This window comes from Trichosurus vulpecula, chromosome 6 (genome assembly GCF_011100635.1).
Source record: "Trichosurus vulpecula isolate mTriVul1 chromosome 6, mTriVul1.pri, whole genome shotgun sequence".
Taxonomy (NCBI): domain Eukaryota; kingdom Metazoa; phylum Chordata; class Mammalia; order Diprotodontia; family Phalangeridae; genus Trichosurus; species Trichosurus vulpecula.
In genome coordinates, this window is record NC_050578.1 from 205,691,132 (window position 1) to 205,716,037 (window position 24,906).

The 24,906-nt window shown below is 38.0% G+C and overlaps 1 protein-coding gene across 1 annotated transcript in view; it reads right to left on the minus strand.

Annotated features, from left to right (window-relative positions):
- Positions 1–24,906, minus strand: part of AFAP1 (actin filament associated protein 1) — a 246,477-nt gene that overhangs the window by 113,716 nt on the left and 107,855 nt on the right. The window contains exons 4-5 of the mRNA XM_036762238.1: positions 23,537–23,645; positions 5,916–6,127 (exon numbers count right to left, since the gene is read on the minus strand). Coding sequence (XP_036618133.1) covers positions 5,916–6,127; positions 23,537–23,645 — 321 coding nt within the window. The remainder of the gene's footprint in view (positions 1–5,915; positions 6,128–23,536; positions 23,646–24,906) is intronic.

Here is a 24,906-nt window from a genome sequence, read left to right on the forward strand (position 1 = left end):
TCACAAGTCCAGTCCAAAATAACAACAATATAGTACTTGGAGTAAGGAAGATGTGCATTCAAATCCTGACTCAGGCATTTACTGGCTGTTTGTTCTTGGTCAATTCACTTTATCTTTCACAGCCTCAGTTCCCTCATTTATAAAACGGGAATAATGATAGTGCCTGTCCCACAGCAGGCTTGTTATGAGGATCGAATACGTTAACGTGTCTAAAGCACTTTGTAAACTTTATGGTGCTCCATAACTGATAATGATGAAGAGGAGGAGGATAATAATTTGATTAATTTTGGCAACGCAAAAGAAGGAATAGCGTCTCTGCCTCTGCTGGTTCCTGTTGTTTCCCTTATCCGTGTAGCACATTGGAGACAGCGCTGAGTACGAAGTCAGTAAGACTTGGGTTCAGACCTCAGAGGTTTACTAGCTGTATGACCCTTTAACCTCATTTTGCCTCAGTTTCCTCATCTGTAAGATGGAGAAAATAACAGCATTTGACTCCAGGGATGTTGTGAGGATTGAATGAGATGGTAAATTGTAAAGTGCTTAGCACGGTGCCTGGTACCTAGTAAATACTATAGAAATATTAGGTATTATTATTATCATCATCGTGATGATGGTGGTGGTGGATGTGCCTGGCACAAAGCAAATGCTTAATAAATACCTGGTGACTACTAATTGACAAAAGTAGCAAGGGAGGCGTAAGTTTATTCTTTAAAAAGGGCAATATTTGGAGGGTTTTGGGGGGGGAGGAGCAGGAGGGTGGTAGACACTTCCGAAAAGGAGAGGCAGCAAAGTAACCTCTCGAAGCAGAACATGTACCAGGGACATCCTAGAGGGAAGGCCGGCTCGGGGATGAGTTGGATTAGTTGAGCTCTGGGGTCTCTCAAGTCTGAGATCCTGCGATTCTATATTCTCTTAAGAGATGGTGAGAAGACCTCACCAAGATGACACAAAAATAGTACATTTCCATTTCCATGTGGATCCGTCGACACAACATATACCAGATATCATAACCTAATGATGCTGTGTCCACCCAGTGTCTTAGCACCATTTCTGGAATTTGGTATTTTTAGCAATCCATGGTTTAAGGGAGATTATTCAGAGCACTGTCCCTCACTGATCTTACATGTGACTGGAGACCAGAAAATCCTTCTCTTTCAGGCTCCAGGGAGGTTTTATTTAGCTCATCTGATAGCCACTGTACTCTTCCGTACTTTTGCACAATGGATCCATAGAAAGAGCAAGAAGAGGCTTTCTGCGTGGTGTCTTTTGCTGGTACCAGACAGAGTGGAATGCCACTGGGCCAGGGAAAACTGGAAATACCTACACATAAGCTACAGAAATCACTATAAATCATCTCTATACTTGATTTAAATAGAGGATGAAATTAACACCTCTCCCAATTCCACGACTATGCTTATTTATGCTTTCAATGACCATTTCCTTGCATAAAAATAATAATAATGATACAATCTAGTATACTGGCTAGACTAACATGTTTACCATCGGAATAGTTGACTGATACTTCTTCAAACCTGTTTTCCTTAATCTTCCATTTTCTTGAAAACTTCTAGAGTTCTATCTTCACCTAAATAATTGTGTTTATTTTCTCTTGAGGGTCCAAGAAGCTTTTTGTTACTTTTGACTGGTATGGGTATAAAAGACCACAATATTTTTCCTGCTTTAAATTTTTTTTTTTATAGTTGATGGGTCTTTTCCTTTAAAAAAAATGTAAGATGATACAGGTTCATTAACTTTTATTAGATAGATGTCTTCCCAAGCTTACATTTGTGGTGAATATAGAAATAGGCTGAAAGCAGAAGAAGGGGGAAAATGAATGATATCTAGAGAAAAGTTAGGAAAAGGCAATTTATTTCCAAATAATTGTAGAATACTATAGAGAATTGAAGATGGAAGGGCTGGCTCTAGAAGACAGAATTTTAAAAATACAAGGAAAAACACTGGAGCTAGGGGAGCTCTTCATACCCAGAACAACGTCAGAGATGGAACCACAGAAAACCAGAGCTGGAGGGTACCTGAGAGATCGTCTAGATTCCAGCAGAACCTCCCACTTCATGAAAGAGGAAATGAGGCTAATTCTTTTTTTTATATAAACTATAAAGTCCTAGTAATTAATAGGTATGTGTCAATATAAGCTACACTTTATATTTTCATATTTATAGTAGAAACAATCATAGTTGATAGATTTAAACTAAATATCTGGCTGCATTATAAAACATCCCATTTAAATTGCATTTAATTTTGATTTTTATTTGATGAGAAATTTTAAAATATGTGTATAATTAAGCTTTAGATTGCAATTATTCAGACAGACGACAAATTTCATATGAAATGAGAACACATTCGTTAAGTTTTTGCTGCTTCTCTCCCCCCAACCCTAGTTTCCTTTTTACTATTTATTTTTATAACTCCCCATAGCATCGTACTGGCCAAAACTAAACTTGGGAGCAATTCAGGCCACACATGTGGAGAAAATATGCACCCTCACTGTTTCAAAAAACTGAATGAGAAACTTAATTAAAAGAAAAAAAAGCAATGTCTTCATTATAAATTTAGCATAACATTTTTTAAGTGTCTTACAACAAAAACTCAAAAGTTGAGAAAAACAGTCAATTCTTTGCCTTACTGTAAAATGACCCCTCTCTGGCCTGCTGCTTCCTCATCTGTAAAAGGAAGGGGTTGGACTACAGGGTCTCAGAGGACCCTTCCAGCTCTAAGATGCTATTCAGGATACTCATAAAATCATCCATGGACAACGTAGAACTTATGTTTTAATGAGATAATTCTTAGGAAACTTTTCAAAACACACAAGAAAACAAACTGCAAAAGCTTCTTTTACAATATTAAAGTGTAGAGGCTCAACCCCAAGCTTATTTCAGAAGCCCAAGAAAAAACATCTGGGTAGTCTATGGACTATTAGTTTATTTGGGTGGCTCACTCTAGGCCTTCTTCTGTAGACTGTGTGGAAGAGGTTTGGGCCTTGTAGCCTGAAGACCTGCAACTGAGTTTGGGGTCAGCCACCAGCTATCAAAAGCATCAGAAACAAGTCACTTCATCTCTTTCAGTACCCGCTGGTTCCTCTGTTAAATGGGAATAATTATATTTGTCTAATATTCTTCCTTCAAAAACCGGGAGGAAAGCACTTTGCCGACTCTAAAGCTCTATGGAAATGTGGAAATGTGAGCTAAGATTGCAGTGCTTTGAACAAACCATATAGGTCTCCCTTTCAACAGCTGCTTGAGTCTTCATTTTTGATTCTCTCCCCTCTCCCTGCTTTTCTAGTTAATTCTAGAAAACTCAGCATTTAGGTTTCAAAGGCAGAAAGGAATTTCCCTTCAGATCCTTTTCCCCTTCAAAACCTCCAGGCCCTTCATGCCCCACTTGCATGGCCTGGCATAGAAGAATACCATGGCTCACTTCAGAAGGGAACTTAAAATTTCTAATTTTAGGCTTGTTAAAATGTCATGCATTATCTCCCTTGCAGAGGTGGGGGACTGTGGTCATGGTACGTTGCATATGCTGTCAGATGCAGCTGATGGCTTGGTTGGTTTTTGAAGTGCTTCTTTCACCTCATTTAAAAAAAATTGTTGTTGTTGCAAGGGGTGGCTCATTGAGTTGAAAAGAGAGAGGAGATACATTCAGAAATGAAGAGCAACAAAAGATGTCAATAAGAATTAAAAGAAAAGAGAAAACAGCCAGACATGGTATCACATGTTACTGGGGAGGCTAAGGCTGGCAGATCCCTTGAGCTCAGCAATTTTGAGCTGCTCTGGGTTATGCCAATTTGGTATCTACAATGAATTCAGCATGAGTATGGTGAGCCCCTAAAGAAGGGAGTGGGGAACCAGTTTGCCTAGAGAGGGGTGAAGCGACCCAGACTGAAAGTGGAATAAGTCAAAACTCTCATTAAAAATCAGTACTAGGATCAGGCCAACAAGTAGCTCCTTACTTCTAAGCACGGACAAGACAAACATTAATCTTGAAAGAAAAGGGAAAAAACAGCTGGCAGTAATGCTGCTTCCATGGAGAAACATGCACCATAGTGAAAAGGGAAACACCAAGAGACCTCTCCCTACAATCACTCTGAATTGGGAGTTCTTCCCTCTCCAATCTGTTCAAGATCTGGAACTTGTAATTGTCCTATTCAATAAGTATTAATTACTTACTCTGTTCCAGGAATGATGCAAAGTAGTGGGGGTACACAGACAACAATGAATCAGCCCTTGCCCTCCCAGAATTCACATTATCTTGGTGGGGGCCTGGAAAGGTGAGGAAAGAATCAAATGCTCTCTGAATTTTGGGGCCTGAGAGCAATGAATGGAAGCTTGAGAGACACAACACAGATTCAGACTCAAAATATGAGATTTTTTTCTAACAACAAGAGCTATTCAAAAGGTTGTCTCAGAAGTGGGTTCCACCTCACCAGAGGTCTTCAGGGAAGGGCTAGGTGACAATTTGTTGTCTAAAGCATAGAAGGAATTCATATTCAAGTAAAGCATGGCCTCCAAAGTCCATTCAACTCTGAGATTCTATGAAATAGAGGAGTTTCGGAGTCATAAAGCTTGAGGAGAAGGGAATTTGTTTGATTTTGGATATGCTGAATTTGCAGTATGAACAGAGAACCCCACTGGAGTCATACAGCACTGGCCATTAGAAATAAGGGTCTAATGTGGAAGTGATGCTGAAGTGGAGCTATAAATTTGGTGATCATTTTCAGGGAGGTGATCACTGAAGCCGTGGATGAAATCATCAAAGCATGGAATAGAGAAAAAAGACCAAGAAGAGAACCTTGGGAAGGTACTTGGGCTTTGTGAGAGAGCAAAGAAAATGAGAAGGCAAAGTCAAAAAGGTAGAAAGACAAACATGATAAATAGTATAAAGTCTCAGAAGGTAAGGAGAAGAAAATATCAAAATGAGAATGGTCCATGGCATCAAATGTCAGAAAAAAGGTTAGGAAGGATGAGTACTGCCAGAGGCCATTAGATTTGGCAATAACATGTAGCTGAATCATGCTGGTCTGGAACAGCAATATCACATTGACAGCAAAATACAAATACCCCCAAAACCAAGGGCATCTGGAAAAAGATGAACGGTATTAAAAGACTAGTGCCATAGAGAATCACAATGATCTGAGAGGTGTACCCTCACATATCATAGACCTAATATTTTTTAAAAGGCAGATTTGCAACCAGTAGTATGGGGCATGAATATTTGCTTTGCAAAAGGATTCTTTTCTTTTTCCTATAAATAATAAGCTCACCTTAAGGAAAGGAACTACTGGGGGAGATATCAAGAGTCCTAGATTCTATTCCTTCCACTAATGTGCAATTCACTTCAAGCCTCTCAGCACAGTTTCCTCATCTGCAAAACGAAGGGACCAGAGTGGGTGAAAATGGATAAAATTTGTGTAATACCTTAAGGTCTACAGAATACATTCTCCATAATCACTTTTGTGTTGTAGGCAGCCCAAATATTACTGCTCCAATTTTACAAATGAGAAAATCAAGGCACAGAAAGGGGAAGAGAATTGCTCAAGGTCATATATCTAATAAGTAGAAGAAATAGAACTAGAAGGCCTTTTTGATTCTACTATAAAAAGATGATTTATATTCATAATTTCTCATACAGTCAGTTCTTAATGTTTGTTGAATCAAACTGAGTTGAATTTAATTTAAAATGTAATTCAATAAGCAAAAATTCAATTTACACATAACTTTCTGGGCTCAGTTGCTTGATATACAGCTCTCAGGGAGTCATTCAATACCTTAGTGCTTTGGTTTCCTCCCCTTTCCCAAAGTGATTATTATTTCTGAATGTGCAAGCAATGGGTAATGAATGCATCAGAATTTGGTACTGTGGTAGATTTTACTTAAAACTATCCATTCCAAAACTTTTACCAGTAGTTTGGTGTCTTTGATGACACAAAGCAGCTTGGTCCACTGTCCGAACCGTTTCTTTCTTAAGAGGAATGCACAGATTTTAGCATCTTTCACAAGGTCCATGGAGGCTTCATCTGAGGGCCACTGATGTCTCGTCTTCTTCCCTTTCCCATCTTCTTCTTCTTCATCATATGATTCATATGAGCTGCTCATTGCATCCGAATCATAATCTTTTAAGAAACAGCAAAATAGGGTAGTTTAAAAAAAACTACTATGAAGAATGTCTACAACCTTGAAAAGCATAAGAATGCTATGTTATATTGGCCCCTCCACTACTCTGAATAATCCATAATTTCCATGATGGGGAGAAACCAAGTTTTATGGTATCAAACCCTGCTCTCCACCTCTGGTGAACTACACACTACACTACATATATAAATACATAATAAATAGATCGTTGAATTGAAAGATGAACAGAACCTTGTTTTGGCCACTTATTTTATAAACCAGGAGTGTTGGGTGTTGGAAACTAAAATGACATCAATTTACAAAATTAGAGGTGTTCTCAACCCCAATTCTTCAATGACTGAAAATTAATTTGAAATTGGAAATGGCTTTTTAAAAACCCTTCTGCGTGTTGTTTCTTTCATCAGATTTATAATGTCTAAGCAGTTCAAATTTCTATAGCAATTCACAGTTTACACAGCACTTTACAGACATGATCAAATTAGTTCCAAACAACTGCCTTATGAAATAGCTAGCAAGGGACACAGAAACGTAAGCTCAAGACAGTGAAATGACTTTTCCAATTCCACACTGGCAGCTCCGGCCTTGAAACAGGGATATCTGCCTTGGGTTTGGATAGAAATTCTTCCATTTGCTGATTTTTGCAACTGGCCTTAAGTCACTTCCCATCTCTTAAGAAGGTCTGCTCATCTTTAAAAAGTGAATAATGATACTTGAACTGCCTACCTCTTTGGGTGGTTATGAGCAAAGGACTTTGTAAACCTGAAAGTGCTGGGGAAATTATTGGAATTCTTGTGATTACCATTAGTAGAGGTAGTGTTCTGCATCATTACTCACTGAAATGAAAATCCCGAACAATTTGATGACCAAGAACCTTATGGTCAAAAATGACGCAGCTCATAAAGAAATAAACTACCTTTTATTCCATACAGAACAATGGATTGGTAGTCTGGGGTCCTAGAATCCTAGGCCAGGCTCCATTGTTTAACCAAGAGATATCGCTCATTTTAGTCCTCACTTTCCCTATCTGTAAAATAAGGGAAATAATCACTATCCTGCCAACCTTGAAGGGTTAACTTATAGCTTAGATAAGATAATGGATGAGGAAAGTCCTTTGAATCAGAGTAAAGTGCTCTAAAAAATGAATAATGACTATTCTATATTCAGGTACGCTATACCATCACCTGGATAAAAATCTCCAACTAATTCTTGTTGAAAACCAAGTCAAGAGCTGAAGGAGGAAACAAAACAACTTGCAAAGCAATTGGTGGGCAAATGAGGATATTTTATGTGTTTTAGGTTTATTGAGTTTTTCAATAATAAGCATGGAACCACACAAATTTTAACATCCTCAATTTACAGATGAGAAGACCAAAGCCCAAAGGGATAAAGTTACTTGCTCACAGGCCCAGGGCTGCAATCGACTCAAGAATTAAACCAATGTTTGCTGACTCTAAATCCAGGTCTCTTTCCACAACACCGCAGGGTTCTTTAATTACAACACAAACAAGTTTCCCAATGCCAAGAACTGGCATAATTAAATTAAATCTATGGTAACCTAGAATGCCTAAGCAAACCAGCGTGACCTTCGTATCTGGGACCACTTGGAATCACAGAAAGAGCTTGGAGCTATAAGAATGAGGGTCATATGCCAGTGATAACACTATAAAGTACAATAATTATGCTGGCATGCTATACCTCACAGAACTGTAGTAAGGAAAGTGCTATGTGTGAATTATTAATGCTTGTCTTTAAAAAAACAAAAACAAAAAAGAGAATGTGGAGTATGAGTTCAATGAAATATCTCTTCTCTCCCATCCCAAATTTCTTTTTAAAAAAAATTTTTTAAAGCAAGTCACTATAAAGTCTAGACATTTCAGTTATTTCTTATTTGGTATCATCTATGCCAAGCCAATCCAATGAATGCTTAATGTTCTAGGTTCTGGGAATACAAGGACAAAAACTAAAAACAGTCCCCATCAAGGAGGTAACATTCTATATCCAAACATACATTTACTTTTCTGGGGAAAAAAAAATTAGAAAATTGTTAAATTGTTATTTTGGTTTAGTTCAGTATTCATGTCATTACACAGAAAAAAAAAAAAGTATGAATGTCTTCTGAGAACAGGAGTTCCAGGGTGGTGACTTCTGAAGATTTTGTTCATTTCAATTAACCAGAGCTAACGGGGCTCACCAGATACCAGACAGCATTTCAGGAATCATTTTCATTTAGAATGCTGAAGTTAGAGATATAAAATCAGCATTCTAGTTCTGGCTCTTGACATTTATAAGATGTGTGAGCTTAGAAAAATCACAAGCTCACCCTAATCCAGTTAAATCCCAACTAAAATCCCACCTTGTACAGTAAGCCTTTCACAAGGCTTCTTAATACTAGTGCCTTTCTTAGGTTAATTACTTCTTGTTTATCCCGTATATAGCTTGTTTTGCATATATTTGCTCACATGTTGCCTCTCCCGTTAGAGTGTAAGATTATAAGCTCCTTGAGGGCAGGTACTGTCTTTTGCCTCATTTTGTGTCCTTGGCACTTAGTACAGTGCCTGACACATAGTGGGTGCTTAATAAATGTTTATTGACTGATTAATCCAATCAACAAACATATATTAATTGCCTAATGGAGACAACTGCACTATACTAGATGCTAGGAATACAAAAAGAAAAAATGGTCAAACTCAAGGAGCTTACATTCTATTGATGAGATACAATCTCCATGTTTCAGTTTCCTCCTCTGTAAAATGGGGTTTATTATTATCCCTGATGCTGTCTACTTTAAAAAGCTGCTATAGAAACAAAGGAGTTGAGATAACAGTATATCTGCTGGGCAAGCTCAGATCCCCTTGTTCAACTCGGACAAGGATGAGGAGAAAGAAATGGCAGAACTACCAGAAGGTGTAGTATTATGGATTCACATGTCTACATTGGGCGGTGTTCAGCAACCATTCCCTACAAAGATGGAAATGAGCTTAAGTTATCCACAGAGCTTCTCAGAATGAAGAAATCCCACTGGATTTCTTCAAGAGCCCCAGCAGGCTCTGCCCTCTGCCTTCCTTTTCTCCCCACCAGGAAAAGCCACTCCCATGAACCTGACCTTCAGAGGCTATGCCCCTTCTCTCCTTGGAAGGTTAATCCACTGTACTTTTTTGTGATTGATGTGTGAAGGAATAAGGGAATGTAAACACACCTAATTCATTATATGTAGCCAGCCCTGGATGTTGCTTCTTGGAGGTCATCGAGCTACAGGCTCAACCAAACATCTTGCCATGTTCCCTGCTGGCCTATTAGTCCCTCTCCTTCCCTCAATCTCCCCCAACACTTTCCACCTCTTGCTCTGAGAACAGTAGTCAAAACAATATTACCATTGCTACTGAAAAAGGTATAACTTAAATCAACTGTCAATAGAATGTCCTAAGGTTCCGCTTCAAAATCCTTGAGATCCCCCAAACCAAATTTTCCTTCCCTGGCCACCATTTGCCTACATTGTCACTCCTGATTAGAATCTAAGTTTTTTGAGGGCAGGAACTGTCTCGCTTTTGTCTTTGTATTCTCAGTACCTAGCACAAAATGTATGCAATAAGTTATTTTTCATTCATTCACTTAGCAAATAGCTTCTAAGACCCTCCACAGTCTAGCCCCATCTTTCCCATCCAACCTTTTTTCTCAATACTCCTCAATGAGAACTCTCCAATTCACTCAGGCTGGTTTTCTCACAGTCTTCCCCCTTATGATCATTTCACCTAATTCTCACATCTACTTATCCCAAAACCCCAGCCTTGAGTATTGTTTCTTTCTCCCATAGTCGTTTCCTCCATGAACCCAACAGCTTACTATAAATTGTGCTTGCAAGTTTCATAGCAATTAGTAAACAAGTATTTTGTTGTTGTGCTGCAGTTCACAAGTTTCAATTGTTTTTGACTCTACATGACCCCCTTTGGGATTTTCTTCCCAAAGATACTACAGTAGTTTGCCATTTCATTCTCCAACTCATTTTACAGATAAAGAACTGTTAAGTGACTTGCCCAGGATCACACAGCTAGTAAATGTCTGAGGCCAGATTTGAACTCAGGAAAATTAGTCTTTCTGACTCCAGGCCCAGCACTACACATTGTACCACCTAAATACCCCTTAAATATATTGATTATTGTTTTAGGAATGCCAGAGAAGAAGTACCTGACTGGCCAGTTTGCAGAAAGGCAGCATGTTAGGAGTGTGAAAGGTGTGTTTCTAAGTCCGAGGTCTTATTAGAATTGGTGGATCAACAGACTATTGGGGGCCAACAGATGGTGGACCCCATCGATGTCCATTATGTAGGCAGGAATAGGGAATACACAGAGTTGCTACTGAAGGCCAGAGCCTTGGGTAAATGGGGTGAATCAGACATTCAGTATCCCAATATTTCCTGTATCTCACTTCCTGATCCAGATCCAAAATGCCACTCCTCTAACTGACTTTCCACTTCCATTTCCATCACTTGTATTTTTCTCCTCTGAAAAAATCTTAGGACTGACTCAGATAGGCCTGTTGGCTTACGCATTTGTGCGGCTCCCAATTTGGACATCTCTCCTCACAAGGGACTAGTAACTCTTCAACAACACTGCTTAGCTTAATGACAAGCTTGTGTTGGTACATATTATTAAAAAAAAAATCCACTGAACTTAAAAGTGAGCACAAATCCCACTTCCCTTGTCTGTGACCCTGGGTAAGTCACTTAACCACCTCTAACCTCAGCTTTCTTCTCTGGAAAAAAAGGAGTCATTAATCCTTGTTAGAAGCAAAGGCATCATCATGAACTCAAATAAGATCATGTCCTTAAAGGGCTGTGTAACCATAAGGTACCTTCTAAATGAGAGGCATTAGTATGATCCTTATAGCCGGCTGTGTAACCATAATGTGCCTTCTCAATGGGAGGTATTAGTATGATCCTTATAGTTGGCTGTGTAACCATAAGGTACCTTCTAAATGTGAGGTATTAGTATTATCCATATGAAGGGCTGTGTAACCATAAGGTACCTTCTGAATGGGAGGGATTAGTGTTATCCTTATAGTTGTCTGTGTCACCATAATGTACCTTCTAAATGGGAGGTATTAGTATTATCCATATGAAGGGCTGTGTAACCATAAGGTACCTTCTAAATAAGAGGCATTAGTATGATCCTTATAAAGGGCTGTGTAACCATAAGGTACCTTCTAAATGGGAGGGATTAGTATTATCCTTATAAAGGGCTGTGTAACCATAAGGTACCTTCTAAATGTGAGGTATTAGTATTATCCATATGAAGGGCTGTGTAACCATAAGGTACCTTCTAAATGAGAGGTATTAGTATGATCCTTATAGTTGGCTGTGTAACCATAAGGTGCCTTCTAAATGAGAGGTATTAGTATTATCCTTATAAAGGGCTGTGTAACCATAAGGTACCTTCTAAATGTGAGGTATTAGTATGATCCTTATAGTTGGCTGTGTAACCATAAGGTACCTTCTAAATGTGAGGCATTAGTATTATCCTTATAAAGGGCTGTGTAACCATAAGGTACCTTCTAAATGTGAGGTATTAGTATTATCCATATGAAGGGCTGTGTAACCATAAGGTACCTTCTAAATGAGAGGTATTAGTATGATCCTTATAGTTGGCTGTGTAACCATAAGGTGCCTTCTAAATGTGAGGCATTAGTATTATCCTTATAAAGGGCTGTGTAACCATAAGGTACCTTCTAAATGTGAGGTATTAGTATGATCCTTATAAAGGGCTGTGTAACCATAAGGTACCTTCTAAATGTGAGGCATTAGTATGATCCTTATAAAGGGCTGTGTAACCATAAGGTACCTTCTGAATGGGAGGGATTAGTATTATCCTTATAGTTGTCTGTGTAACCATAAGGTACCTTCTAAATGAGAGGCATTAGTATGATCCTTATAAAGGGCTGTGTAACCATAAGGTACCTTCTAAATGGGAGGGATTAGTATTATCCTTATAGTTGTCTGTGTCACCATAATGTACCTTCTAAATGTGAGGTATTAGTATTATCCATACGAAGGGCTGTGTAACCATAAGGTACCTTCTAAATGAGAGGTATTAGTATGATCCTTATAGTTGGCTGTGTAACCATAAGGTGCCTTCTAAATGTGAGGCATTAGTATTATCCTTATAAAGGGCTGTGTAACCATAAGGTACCTTCTAAATGTGAGGTATTAGTATTATCCATATGAAGGGCTGTGTAACCATAAGGTGCCTTCTAAATGGGAGGGATCAGTATTATCCTTATAGTTGGCTGTGATGGTTAAATAGACTGACTGCCTACCACCTTGCTCTCCATTTCAAGTGTCCTAACCACTCATGGAAGAACACAGAGAAACATGTAGGAGAATCCAGTGCAGTGTGGTGGTCCAGAATGAACAAGGCCCTGGGCTTGCCCAATAGAGATAATGGAATCTTATCTCCTCCTTCTGTCAGGAAACAGGAGGGTATTGAGAAGAAATCAAGGAAAATGGGAAGTTCATAACCCTTGGTGTTGAAAGCAAGTGACTTGGTCAGAATTAAGTAGAGACACAATGCCCCCCACCTTTACTCCCCTCCACCCCAGCCTCTCCTGCATACTGTCTTTTCTGAATGTTCCCAGGAGGGGTGGAGTTGTCAGAGAGACTAAAAATAGAACTGTGTGGGCTCTTTGTACATTTAATGGTGCTGTTGGTCAGGGAATAGAGGCCAGAAAATGCTTTCATGGGCAGTCATCACCTTAAGGGTGAAGCCCTAACAGAGCCAAAACGCTCTTCAATAAACTTTATTCTTGCAACTACGACACGTCATAACAAAGGCCCAAACCAGGCAAGCAAACACATTACATAGCCTGGACTTCCTGTCTGGGGAAACTGGCTATAGGAACATAATTCTTGAATAATTACTTTTCACACAAATTTAGGAGATAATAATTCTTTCATGGGGCAGCTAGGTAACACAGTGGATAGAGCACCAGGCCTGGAGTTGGGAAGACTCATCTTCCTGAGCTCAAATCTGGCCTCAGACACTTAGTAGTTGTATGATCCTGGGCAGGTCACTTATTCCTGTTTGCCTCAGCTTCCTTATCTGTAAAATGACCTGGAGAAGGAAATAGCAAACCACTCCAGTATCTTTGCCAAGAAAACCCCAAGTGGGGTCACACAGAGTCAGACACGACTGAAATGACTGAACAACCACAAAAGTTCTTTCACAGTGTCTGAAAAGATCAGATATCTAAAGTGAGATCATCTAAAGATGAGATCACAAAAGATGCATCATGATCTACTAAAAAAAAATCACTGGGTTCAAGGGTCAGAAGACCCTAGGTTCAAATCCTAGATGACCTATTCCTGTATCAAGAAAGATGAAAGGGAAAGAATGTTCTTTCTCTTTCTCTTGTACCCCTTAGCTCTTGACCTTCATGGGAATCAAATTCTTCAACTATAAAAGAGGTTGGATTTAGTAGCTTTACAGGCTTATGAGTCCTGGTCTCGCCTCTTACTGGTTATGTGGCCTTGGGCAAATCACATCATTTCTCTTATCCTCAGAATGGGGATAACAGTCTGTAGTATAAGACTGCTATGAAAATCAAATGGGATAATGCTTGTAAAATGAATTGATGATCTGAGCCATCACCTAGCCTACTCTCTTTATTTTACAAATAAGGAAACAAGCACAGGGTGGGGGGGGGGGGCGGGGAACAACATATTATAAAAATTATCCAATTCCTATCTATCCTTTAAGGCTCACATCAAATGTCACCTCAATCATAAAGTTTTCCTTCATTCCTCCCCAGCTAGTTATTATTTTACTTCCTGTGAATTGATATCATATTTTATACTCCACTTTCTATATTTTCATATTTTAGCACCATTATATTTATGAATTCCAGCGTTGGGATAGACCTTTGAAGTTCATAGGATCACAGACCTTAGAGCTGGAAGGGACCTCAAAGATCATGGAGCTCAACTCCTTCATTTTATGAATGAGGGAAACTAGTCCAAGATTACACACGCCATGAGTTTCAGAGTGAGAACCTTCTAATTCCAAGCCCAGTGATCTTTTCACTATATACTGCATCTTTCTAGGTTACCTATTCTCTGAGTTCTTAACTTAGAATCTTTGAGCTTGTGAGATTTTAAAAATAAATATATATTTAGAAAATTGCACTTTGAAATAATTAGTTCCCTTTTCATTCTACATTTTATTTTATGTAGTTAAAAATACCATTCCAAGAAGGAATCACTACATTTTATGTTCCTCCCACCCATGCTCCTCATTACGTTTCATCTCCTCTGGATTGTCTGGGCCCATAGCCTCTCTATTTGATTGCAGTCCCTAGACACTAAGGGCTATGTGTCTTTTTCATCTTTAAATCCACAGCACCCAGTATGGTGCCTTGCACAAAATAGATATTCCATAAGTATATGTGAAATTAAACTGACTCAAATAATCCAGTACAAAGGGAAGAGGCAGTCAAAATGGTACTTGGTAATGTATTTAAACACCCACCTCCCAAGAGCCTTATGGCATCCTGAACACTAACAAAATCTAAGAACAAAGACCTGCTAACATAGCCAGAGCCAAGATGAAACATAAAACCAACTTGGAGGAAAAATAAATCAAGAAACCTATAAAAGCAACTCCAAGCTCAAGAAAAATGAAAAAGGCAATATAATCCATGACTGATTTAGGTCATCAATCAGAGCAAAGCTAATCCATGCCTATTATTCTTCAAGGGATGGAAGACAAGTTCTGGGTGCCAGAGGCCATAACAGATTTCTCAAATGCATATGATGAACTGAGGTACCATGTGGTGAGTCCCTGGTGACTGGATTGATCCCTGGGGCATTTAGCTCCACTGAACTATTTCCTCTGGAATTAGCTTGAAGCAAATCCGTCACTGGCACGGTCTCAATCAGAGGAACAGGATGTGACAGGTTGGGCTACTCACAGTGACAGCTAGCTACAGTATTCATTTCAATAAATCAAACAGAAATGCCTACTAGCTCTTTGGAAGGCTGTGACCTCCTCTCACAGGCTACAGCTGAATGATTCCAACCCCAGGCAATAGACTTTTCACAAAGCTCAGCTTGCCAACAAGGAGAAAAGAGCTGCATGAAACTGAATTGAACCTGGGTCATGTATTTCCAACCATGATTTAATTAACTTAATACTTTAAAACATCAAAGAAAGAATTCTATCAATCAATCACTTAAACAGTGAAAGTACTTCTTCCTATCAACGTGGATTGGTGTTACAATCAATTGTCATCATGAATTTTTTGAAGTTAAAAATCACTTCTCTTGGCCTTTCTGGTGACAAGCCACACCACACTTAACTAGCTGGACTGGTCCTGGAATGGCAGACACAGTTTAGTATAGGACCTAGTCTCAAAAACCATCCAGTATGGAAGGATGGGCCAGAGCTTCACACTGCTACTTTATCCATCAAGAACCCACAGTCCCCTCCAGAATATGATGGGGCACTGTAGAAGGAATCTAGTGGTGTAATTAGCAATTTTAAAACCAGGTAAGGACAAATATATTTTAAATGTTTTATGGTAATAAGAGATGAACTGAATGTGTTTTCCCAAGCAGCATTTTTAATCCTTTCTTAATGAAAATGGCTGAATTAAAAAAAGGAAATTTATCAGTATCCTGATTTCCCAACTCCTTCCAGCTAGTAATTTTCCTCTAAACCTTCTCTAGCATTTGCTTTAGAATGTGCCTACCATCTAAAACTATATAACTAGTACCTGTCTAATATCTAAAACTATCTAATAACTAAAAGTATTTCTCAACCAGACTGTGGGTTTCACATGTCTAGCACAGTGCTCTAAACAAAATACACTCTTCATAAGTGTTTATTGAATTATATCATTTTCAGAATCATAGTAAAATAAAAAAATCTTATTTTATGCTAATAAAAGAGGCCAGTTTTCTCAAAAATTAAGATGACTTCTACAAAAAAATTGCCCTTTCTTCTTATAAAGGAAGATCATAGAATAGAGAATCAATGAAGAAACTAAAGCTTAGATAATTTTCATGACTTGTCCAGGGTCACACAGGTAGCAAGAATGGAACTTGAACTCAAGTTTCTTAATTCCAAATCTCATGTTTTCCACTGCACCATGTTTCCATCAATAGGCAATTTTTGTCCATTACATTCTCATCTATGGCTCTTCCAGTGGTCTACCACTTTGCTAAAATTATGCTCAAAATTTACTTAAAGGCAATGTGAAAACCAGAAAATATAGGATATCTGAAGGAAGAGCAAGAATTTGGGGTAATACCAAATATAGTCAGAGATATGAAATGAAATGGTCCCATGACCCCCCAAAATATTCATAGCAGTACTTTTCATGGAAACAAAGCAGTTGACCATTGATTGGGAAATAGTTGAATAAATCATGGTCCATTAATGTAATTGGAAAATTACTGTGTTGTAAGAAACCGTAAGCATAATGAAGACAGAGAAGGAAAAGATTTATATGAACTGATGCAAAGTGAAGTGTAAGCAGAGTCAAGAAAAAATATATAATAACTACAATAATGTAAATGGAAAGTACAACCACCACACAATCATTGAAAATGGATGGCGTAGGGGGCTGCTAGGTGGCACAGTGAGTAGAGTACCAGCCCTGGAGTAAGGAGGACCTAAGTTCAAATGCAGCCTCAGATACTGGACACATTTACTGGCTGTTTGACCTTGGGCAAATCACTTAACCCCAATTCCCTTCCCTTCTCCCCTCAAAAAAAATGAATAATGTAGAATATAGCACCTGCCTTAAAAGGTTATATTTTGCTTTACAAATTGCTTTGAATTTGGTTTACAAATTGGTTTACAAATCTTAAAGAGTTATAGAAATGTTAAATATTATTGTTATTTTTCAAAACTATGAAGAACAAGTTTGATCTCAAAGAAAGTGTTGCAGTGGAAAGTGTGTGGGGCCTGAAGTCAGAAAGATCTGAGTTCAAATTTAAAGGGCATATACTTACTAAGCTGTGTAATCCTAGGCAAATTATTTAATTTATCTCAGCCTCGTTTTTCTCATCTGTAAAATGACGATAATAGCAGTTCCTATCTCCCAGGGTTATTGTGAGGATCGCAATACCTAAAAGCACTTAACACAGTGCCTGGCACATAGTAGCTACTTAATAAATGATTGTTTCCTTTCATCCTTCCTTCCTTCTATCTTGACTACCTCCTTTGTAGAGGCATCAGAGGTGTGTAGGAGTGGAACAATGCATATGATGTCAGATTTTTTTTCTCCATGTACTAGTACATTTTTCTGACTGTTTTCTCTTTCTTAAAAAGTCTTTGTTAGTAATTGAAGGAATTAGAATAGGCAAGATGATAGAATAGGCAGATGATATGATGGTATGCTTAGAGAATCCTAGAGAATCAACTAAAAAAATACTTGAAATAATTAACAACTTTAGCAAAGTTGAGGATATAAAACAATGGGGCAGCTAGGTGGTGCAGTGAGTAGAGCATTGGCCCTGTAGTCAGGAGGACCTGAGTTCAAATCTGGCCTCAGACCCTTGACACACTTACTAGCTGTGTGACTTTGGGCAAGTCACTTAACCCCAATTGAACTGCCTTCCCCTCTGCAAAAAAAAAAAAAAGGATATAAGACAAACCCTCACAAATCATTGATAATTCTATATATTGCTAACAAAACCCTGCAAAAAGAGATAGAATGAAAAATTCCATTTAAAATAATCGTAGACAATATAAAATATTTAGGAGTCTACCTGCCAAGACAAACCCAGGAACTACATGAACACAATTTTAAAATATATTTCACACAAATAAAATCAGATCTAAATAATTGGAAAAATATTAGTTGCTCCTGGGCGGGCTGAGCTAATATGACAAAAATGACAATTGTACCTAAATTAATTTATTTATTCATTGCCATACCAATCAAACTACCAAAAATTATTTTATAGAGCTAGAAAAAAATAATAAAATTCATCTGGAAAAAAAAAGGTCAAAAATATCAAGGGACTTAATGAAAAGAAATTCAAGGGAACTTGGCCTAGCCATGCCAGATCTAAAACTGCATTATAAAGCAGCAATCATCAAAACTACTTGGTACTGGCTGAGAAATAGAGTAGTGAATAAGTGGAATAGGTTAGGTACACAAGTCACAGTAGTAAATGACTATAGTAATCTACCGTTTGATAAATACAAAGACTCCAGCTTCTGGGATAAGAACTCACTATTTGACAAAAACTGCTGGGGAAACTGGAAAATATGGCAGAACCTAGACACAGACCAACATCTTACACTGTATACCAAGATAAGGTCAAAATGGGTACATGATTTAGACATAAAGCGTTATACCATAAGCAAATTAGGAGAGCAATGAATAGTTTATCTGTCAGATCTATGTAGAAGGGAAAAATTTATGACCAAGCAAGAGACAGCGAATATTACGAAATGCAAAATGAATCATTTTAATTACATTAAATTAAAAAGGTTTTGCACAAACAAAGCCAATGCAACCAAGGTTAGGAGGAAATTGGAAAGCTAGGGAACAATTTTTACAGCCAATGTCTCTGATAAAGCCCTCATTTCTAAAATATATAGAGAACTGAGTCAAATTTATAAGAATATAAGTCATTCCCCAATTGAGAAATGGTCAAAGGATATGAACAGGTAGTTTTCAGATGAAGAAATTAAAGCTATCTATAGTCATATGAAAAGATGCTCTAAATCACTATTGATTAAAGAAAGGCAAATTAAAACAACTCTGAGGTACCATCTCACATCTATTAGACTGGCTAATATTACAAAAAAGGAAAATAATAAATGTTGGAGAGGATATGGGAAAATTGGAACATTGTTGGTGGAGTTGTGAATTGATCCAATCATTGTGGAGAGCAATTTGGAACTATGCCCAAAGGGCTATAAAATTGTGCATACCCTTTGATTCGTCAATACCACTACTAGGTCTGTACCCCAAAGAGATTTTTTAAAGGGGGGGGTGGGAAGGCGAGGGACAGTGAAGGACTTATTGGTACAAAAATATTCATAACAGCTCTTTTTTGTGGTGACAAAGGATTGGAAATTGAGTGTATGTCCATCAGTTGAGGAATGGCTGAACAAGTTGTATGTGAATGTCATGGAATACTATTGTGCTATAAGAAATGATGAGCAGGCAGACTTCAGAAAAATCTGGAAAGACTTATGTGAATTGATGCTGAGTGAAATGAGCAGAACCAGAACATTGTACACTCTAACAGCAACATTGTGTGATGACCACTTTGATAGACTTAGTTCTTCTCCGCAATACAACAATCAATTCCAAAAGACACAGGATGGAAAATGCTATCCATGGACAGAGAAAGAACAATGGAGTCTGAATGTAGATTGAAGCATACTGTTTTCTCTCTTTTTTTGTTTTCTTTTTCTTTTTGTGGTTTTTCCCTTTTGTTCTGATTCTTCTTTTACAACATGACTAATGTGGAGATATGCTTAATATGATTAATATGTAGAGCCTATATCAGATTGCTTGCTGTCTGGGGGGAGGGAGGAGGGGAAGGAGAGAGGGAGAAAAATATGTGGAACTCAAAATCTTCTAAAAGTGAATGTTGAAAACTATCTTTACATGTAATTTGAAAAAATAAAATACTTTTAAGTGGGGGGAAAAAGTCTTTGTTAACAGGGGTGGTTCTCTGAGTGGGGAGGGAGAGAGATAAAGGGGTAATTCATCTTTCATATGTACTTCTTATTAAGAAACTGCCATTAAGCCAGTAGGGGGCCATTTCAATGGAATCCAACGACGGGAGGCTGCCACAGCCCATGCAAAAACTGAAACACCATCAGAGATCATTGATCCTAGATCAATGCACTCCAGGAGAATGCTTGTTCTGGAAGATTTGGGGCCTTAGTCTGTTAGATTTTTCATGTGAAGTGAAAAGATTGGTGTTGACTAAAGAAGTCTGCTGAGAGTTATCAGGTAGCTATAGGGGACAATTATCTATCAATGCTACTGTGCCTCCACCATGCCTGTGAGAGACAGAATCAGGACACCAAGTTATGCCAGTTTCTGTTCAACATGTAAATGCTTTATTTTAACCCAAAATAAGACTTGCTAAGAGCAATGCCACTGACTCTGATTTTCTAACACATGAGAGCAACATAGTGACATGGAAAGAGTAGCAAACAGCCTGAGGGCCAGGAGAGATCCTTGTTCCAATTTCATTTACTGTTTGACCTTAGGAAGACTATCTAACCTCTCTGAGCCTCAGTCTCCTCTTCTGTAAAATGCAGGTAACAACACCAGAGCACATACGTCATAGGTTGTTTGTATTTTATCAACTTTACAATGCTATACAAATGGTAGTTATTACTCTTATTGTCATTGTTATAATTAATAATAGTTGTAATAATAATAAAGCAATGTGAGACTTCACTGATTAAGATGGAAAATAGCACAATCTCCTGACACACATCAGAGAATGATCATTAGATATTCATTCATTACTGTATAATTTACCTAGGAAAAAAACTATTTATTTGCATTAAGAGGGGGAGATCAATCTAAATAAGGAGAAAATATAAATTCTAGTTTTATTTTTAAAGGAATTATGTTATTGCTTCAATTCCTTAAAGGATGTTGAAATTAAACTAAAAATGAATTATTGATCTAACAATGAACAAATATAAGTCATTTGTGTGTGTGATGAGGAGGAAAGGCTGGAAAGTAAAAAGAGCACTGACTTTGGAGACAGAGATCCTGAATTCAAATTCTCCCTCTGATTCTTATCAGTTGTATGATGTTGGATAAGTCACTTGCCTCCTTGGTTCTCAGTTTTCTCCTGCGTAAAAAGTGAGGTTATACTACATATCCTGAGTTCTCCTTCAGTTCTAGACAAATGATCTTGTAATAAATGTAAATTCTGATATTTGAGCTCAAAAATATCAACTGTGCAAGAATAAGATGAGGGAAGGTATGGCTGGACACCACACACATGAAATAACATGAAATAATACATTATACCCTAAATAACAAATCATAGATAAAATAACAAAATAGCAAGTTATATATAGAATAATAAATCATACATAAAATAACAAATCATACATAAAATAAAAATAAAAACCCTATGAATATTAGTTGACGTCAGTCAGTTTACAATGCAAAGAGATCATCTAATTTCAGATCACACGAGTATTTGCATTCTGTGTATCACCAAGGAAGAGAAGGGACAGTCCTCCTCTGTTCTGATCTGGTCAGACCACACCTGGAATGAGCCATGTGGCACTTCACATGTTTGAGGGGCCAAGTGAGAATCGATTCAGAAGAGGCAAGCAGAATCATGAGAGAGCTAAAACCCATGTCATCTGAGGATCAGCTGAAGGTAGGAAGGGTTGTTAATAATTATAATAATGATGATAATAAGGGCTTGTGTTTAAATAGCTTTTCAAAACTTTAAAAAAGCTTTTCAAAGCATTATTGCATTTGATCATTGAAACAACCCTGGGAGGTAGGTACTATTATTATCTCCACTTTATAGGTGAGGAAACTGAGTCTTCGAAGGGTTAGGTGACCTGCCCAGTGTCATACAGCTAGATTTTCAAGCAGAATTCATCAAACACAAATCTTCCTACTTCAAGTCCAATATTTTGTCCACTATACAAATCTACTTCGATGAGACTAAAGAAGGGAGGATCAGAGGAAATAAAACAGCCATATGGGCCCACAGAGCAGAACTAGGAGCAAAGAAGAGAGACAGATTTGGGCATATTATATAGGAAAATTTCCTCAAAATAAGAGCTGCCCCAAATCACTTTCTTATGGAAGTATGAATTCCCTAATACCAGAGCTCTTTAAATGGAGGCTGAATAGCCACTTGTCTCTGGAATTATCTGTTTGCATGGTACGCTATTATATTTGTTTTTGTACATATAAGGTAGTATCGATGGAGGGCCCTGAACAACAGAGGAAATTCTCAAATAATGCCTACTACTATTATTTTATTATAGCATTAATTCTACCTTACATGTACAAAATGCTTTCTATTTTTGTTCAATAGACTTTCATCAACATTATCTTTTGACTGTAGTTTAACTTTCTACTTTGGCTGAATGTTGTGAAAGTTCCTTGAGGTCATCACCCCCATCTTACTTTTCTTTGTATCTCCCAAAGCACTTGAATAATAATAATACTATAAAAAATAATTCATTTATAAAGCATTTTAAAGTTTACAAAGGGCTTCCCAAAGATTCTAGGAGACAAACAGCAAAGAGGCGATTTTCTGCATTTTACAGATGAGGGAAAGGATACTCTGAAAGGTTGAGTTATTTGTCCATATTCATGTGGCTTTGAAGTACCAGAGGCAGTTTCAAAGTGAGGTCTAATGACTCATGTCCAGTACATTTTCTGTTATAGCACACGCACTCTCACCACAATTCCATATATAGTGTGGTGGTGTGGAAAGCCCATTGGATTTGGAATTAAAGGACCCAGCTCCTCAATTTACCACCTATCTTGAGCCACAGTTATTGCTGGTATTCAGTCATTTCAGTCACAACCAATTCTTCATGACCCTATTTGGGGTTTTCTTGGCAAAGATGCTGGAGTGATTTGCCATTTCTTGACTCCATTGACTTGATTTTATAGCCCATTTTACAGACGAGGAAACTGAAGCAAACAGGGTGAAGTGACTTGCCCAACGTCACATAGCTAATAAGTGTCTGAGGCTAGATTTGAACTCATGAAGATGAGTCTTCCTGATTCTAAGCCCAGTGCTCTATGCACTATGGCACCACCTATCTTCCTAAGCCTCAGTTACCCATTATGTCAAGTGAGGATGTGGTGCTAAAAAAACTCAAAATTCCCTTCCAGATTAAAATTTATGACCTTACGATTTATTGGAACCACACAGGTAACTAATAAATAACACTTGAAGGGAACTGAATTTCATTTTGTATGTAGACCTAAGCTTAGAATTTTCATTTTTGCTTTCTCAGAATCACAAAAATCCTCAAAGTTGGAAGGGCTCTCAGAGATTGTCCCTACCTGGCCAAGAATTCCTTCTCTATCATCTCTTCTCTGCTTGAAGACCCCTAGTGAGCAGTAACTCAATATCTCCTACAAACACCTGTTCCCCTAGTGGATGGCTCTATTAGGAAGTTTCCCTAAACTTTTTTCTGCTGTGAACTTCTCCAATAACATCACCCATAAGAATTTTAAGGCATAATCTAAGATCATAGAATCATAGTATTTTCATGCTGGAAGGAAACATCAGTGATTTCTATTAGTCTGCCATTTTTGTTTTACAGATGAGATCACATGAGTAGCAAAGGGTCAATCAAACACTATTTCCTTCTTAAAATCCGCCATCTCTTCCAAGCAATGTTACTCACTTGAAGTGATATACTCAGGAGCTTTTCCGGGACTCAATGGCACAGCTTCTTCATAATAGCCTTCTGGAAGAGAAGATGTTGGTAATGGTGGAGGCCCACTGTCTGGCGGCTAAATGAGAAAAACAGAATCTGAGATCATTATAAGGCCCAGACATAAATCGATCAAGTCAATGGAGTTTATCAATTCATCAAGAACTTTGCAATGATAAGCCCTTTCTTCCTGCTTACTTGGATAATACCTTGCTAATCCATTAGATGGTTAATTGTTCCTTGATAACTAGGACTATTTTTTTTCTCTTTTCTTTGCATCCTCAGAACTTAGCACAGTGTGTGGCACACAGTAAACAATAAATACTTTTTGACTTAACTATGGAAGATTCACAAGCTTTCTGGTATTTGCCTTCTTATTAACCTTATATTACTAAGGTTTAATATTTAGATGTAAAATAACAAAAAAAAAAGAAATTAACCACTGTGATAGCAATTTAAATTTGAAGATCTTTCCCACCCATTAATAGGCCATGTGACCTGCTAACATCACAGGAAGCCTAAGTGACATGTGGTAGGAGAATCTTACTGAGAGGAAAAGGAAGTTTTGTCACAGGAAATGCTGAGAGAGCAGTTATGGCTGTTAATGACAGAGCTGAGTGAAAGAGAGTTGACCTGTGATAGCTGTACTATGAGTTTTTGGGAAGGCCCCAGCAGGGGGCAGAGAGGTTTTGGGATGATGAGACTCCATGCTGTGATATTATGTATCGAATTCTTTGCTGCTGTGATGAATTGGGCAGATGGCTTGTGGGATCTAGTTCTCTAGCATCTGAATAAATGGTTTACTTCTTCTACTTTCTATATGGAGAGTCTCGTATATTTTGCGATACAGAACCACATAGGCATTTTGACAATTATCATCTATATTGTTACTGATAAAACCACCTGTGAACAGTTCATAAGACAGGATCCCAGAACTGGAAGGTAATTTTAGGGATCACAAAGTTGAAAGGATGCTGAGAGCCCATCTAGTTGAATCCCCTCATTTTACAGATGAAGGAAATGAGGTCCAAAGCAGGAAGATGCTTTGCCCATGCAAGGTCACATGGGTAAAACGTGAGAGCCAAGATCTGAACCTGGGTTTTCTGGTCTCAGGCCTGATGATCTTTACCACAATAGTGGGCCTCTTGCTTCTCTAAGAGCAATGAAGTGCTGGTTATAGAATAAAGTAGGGGAGTGGATGGTACTACCAGCTGCAACTTCCTACTCTTCTGGGCATCCCAGCAAACTTCAGAGGGAGACAAGGCAGTGGCTAGAGGCTGAGAGATCTATTGGGAACAGCTAAGAGAACAGCAAGTAGATCCCCTCCTATTGGTCCAGGA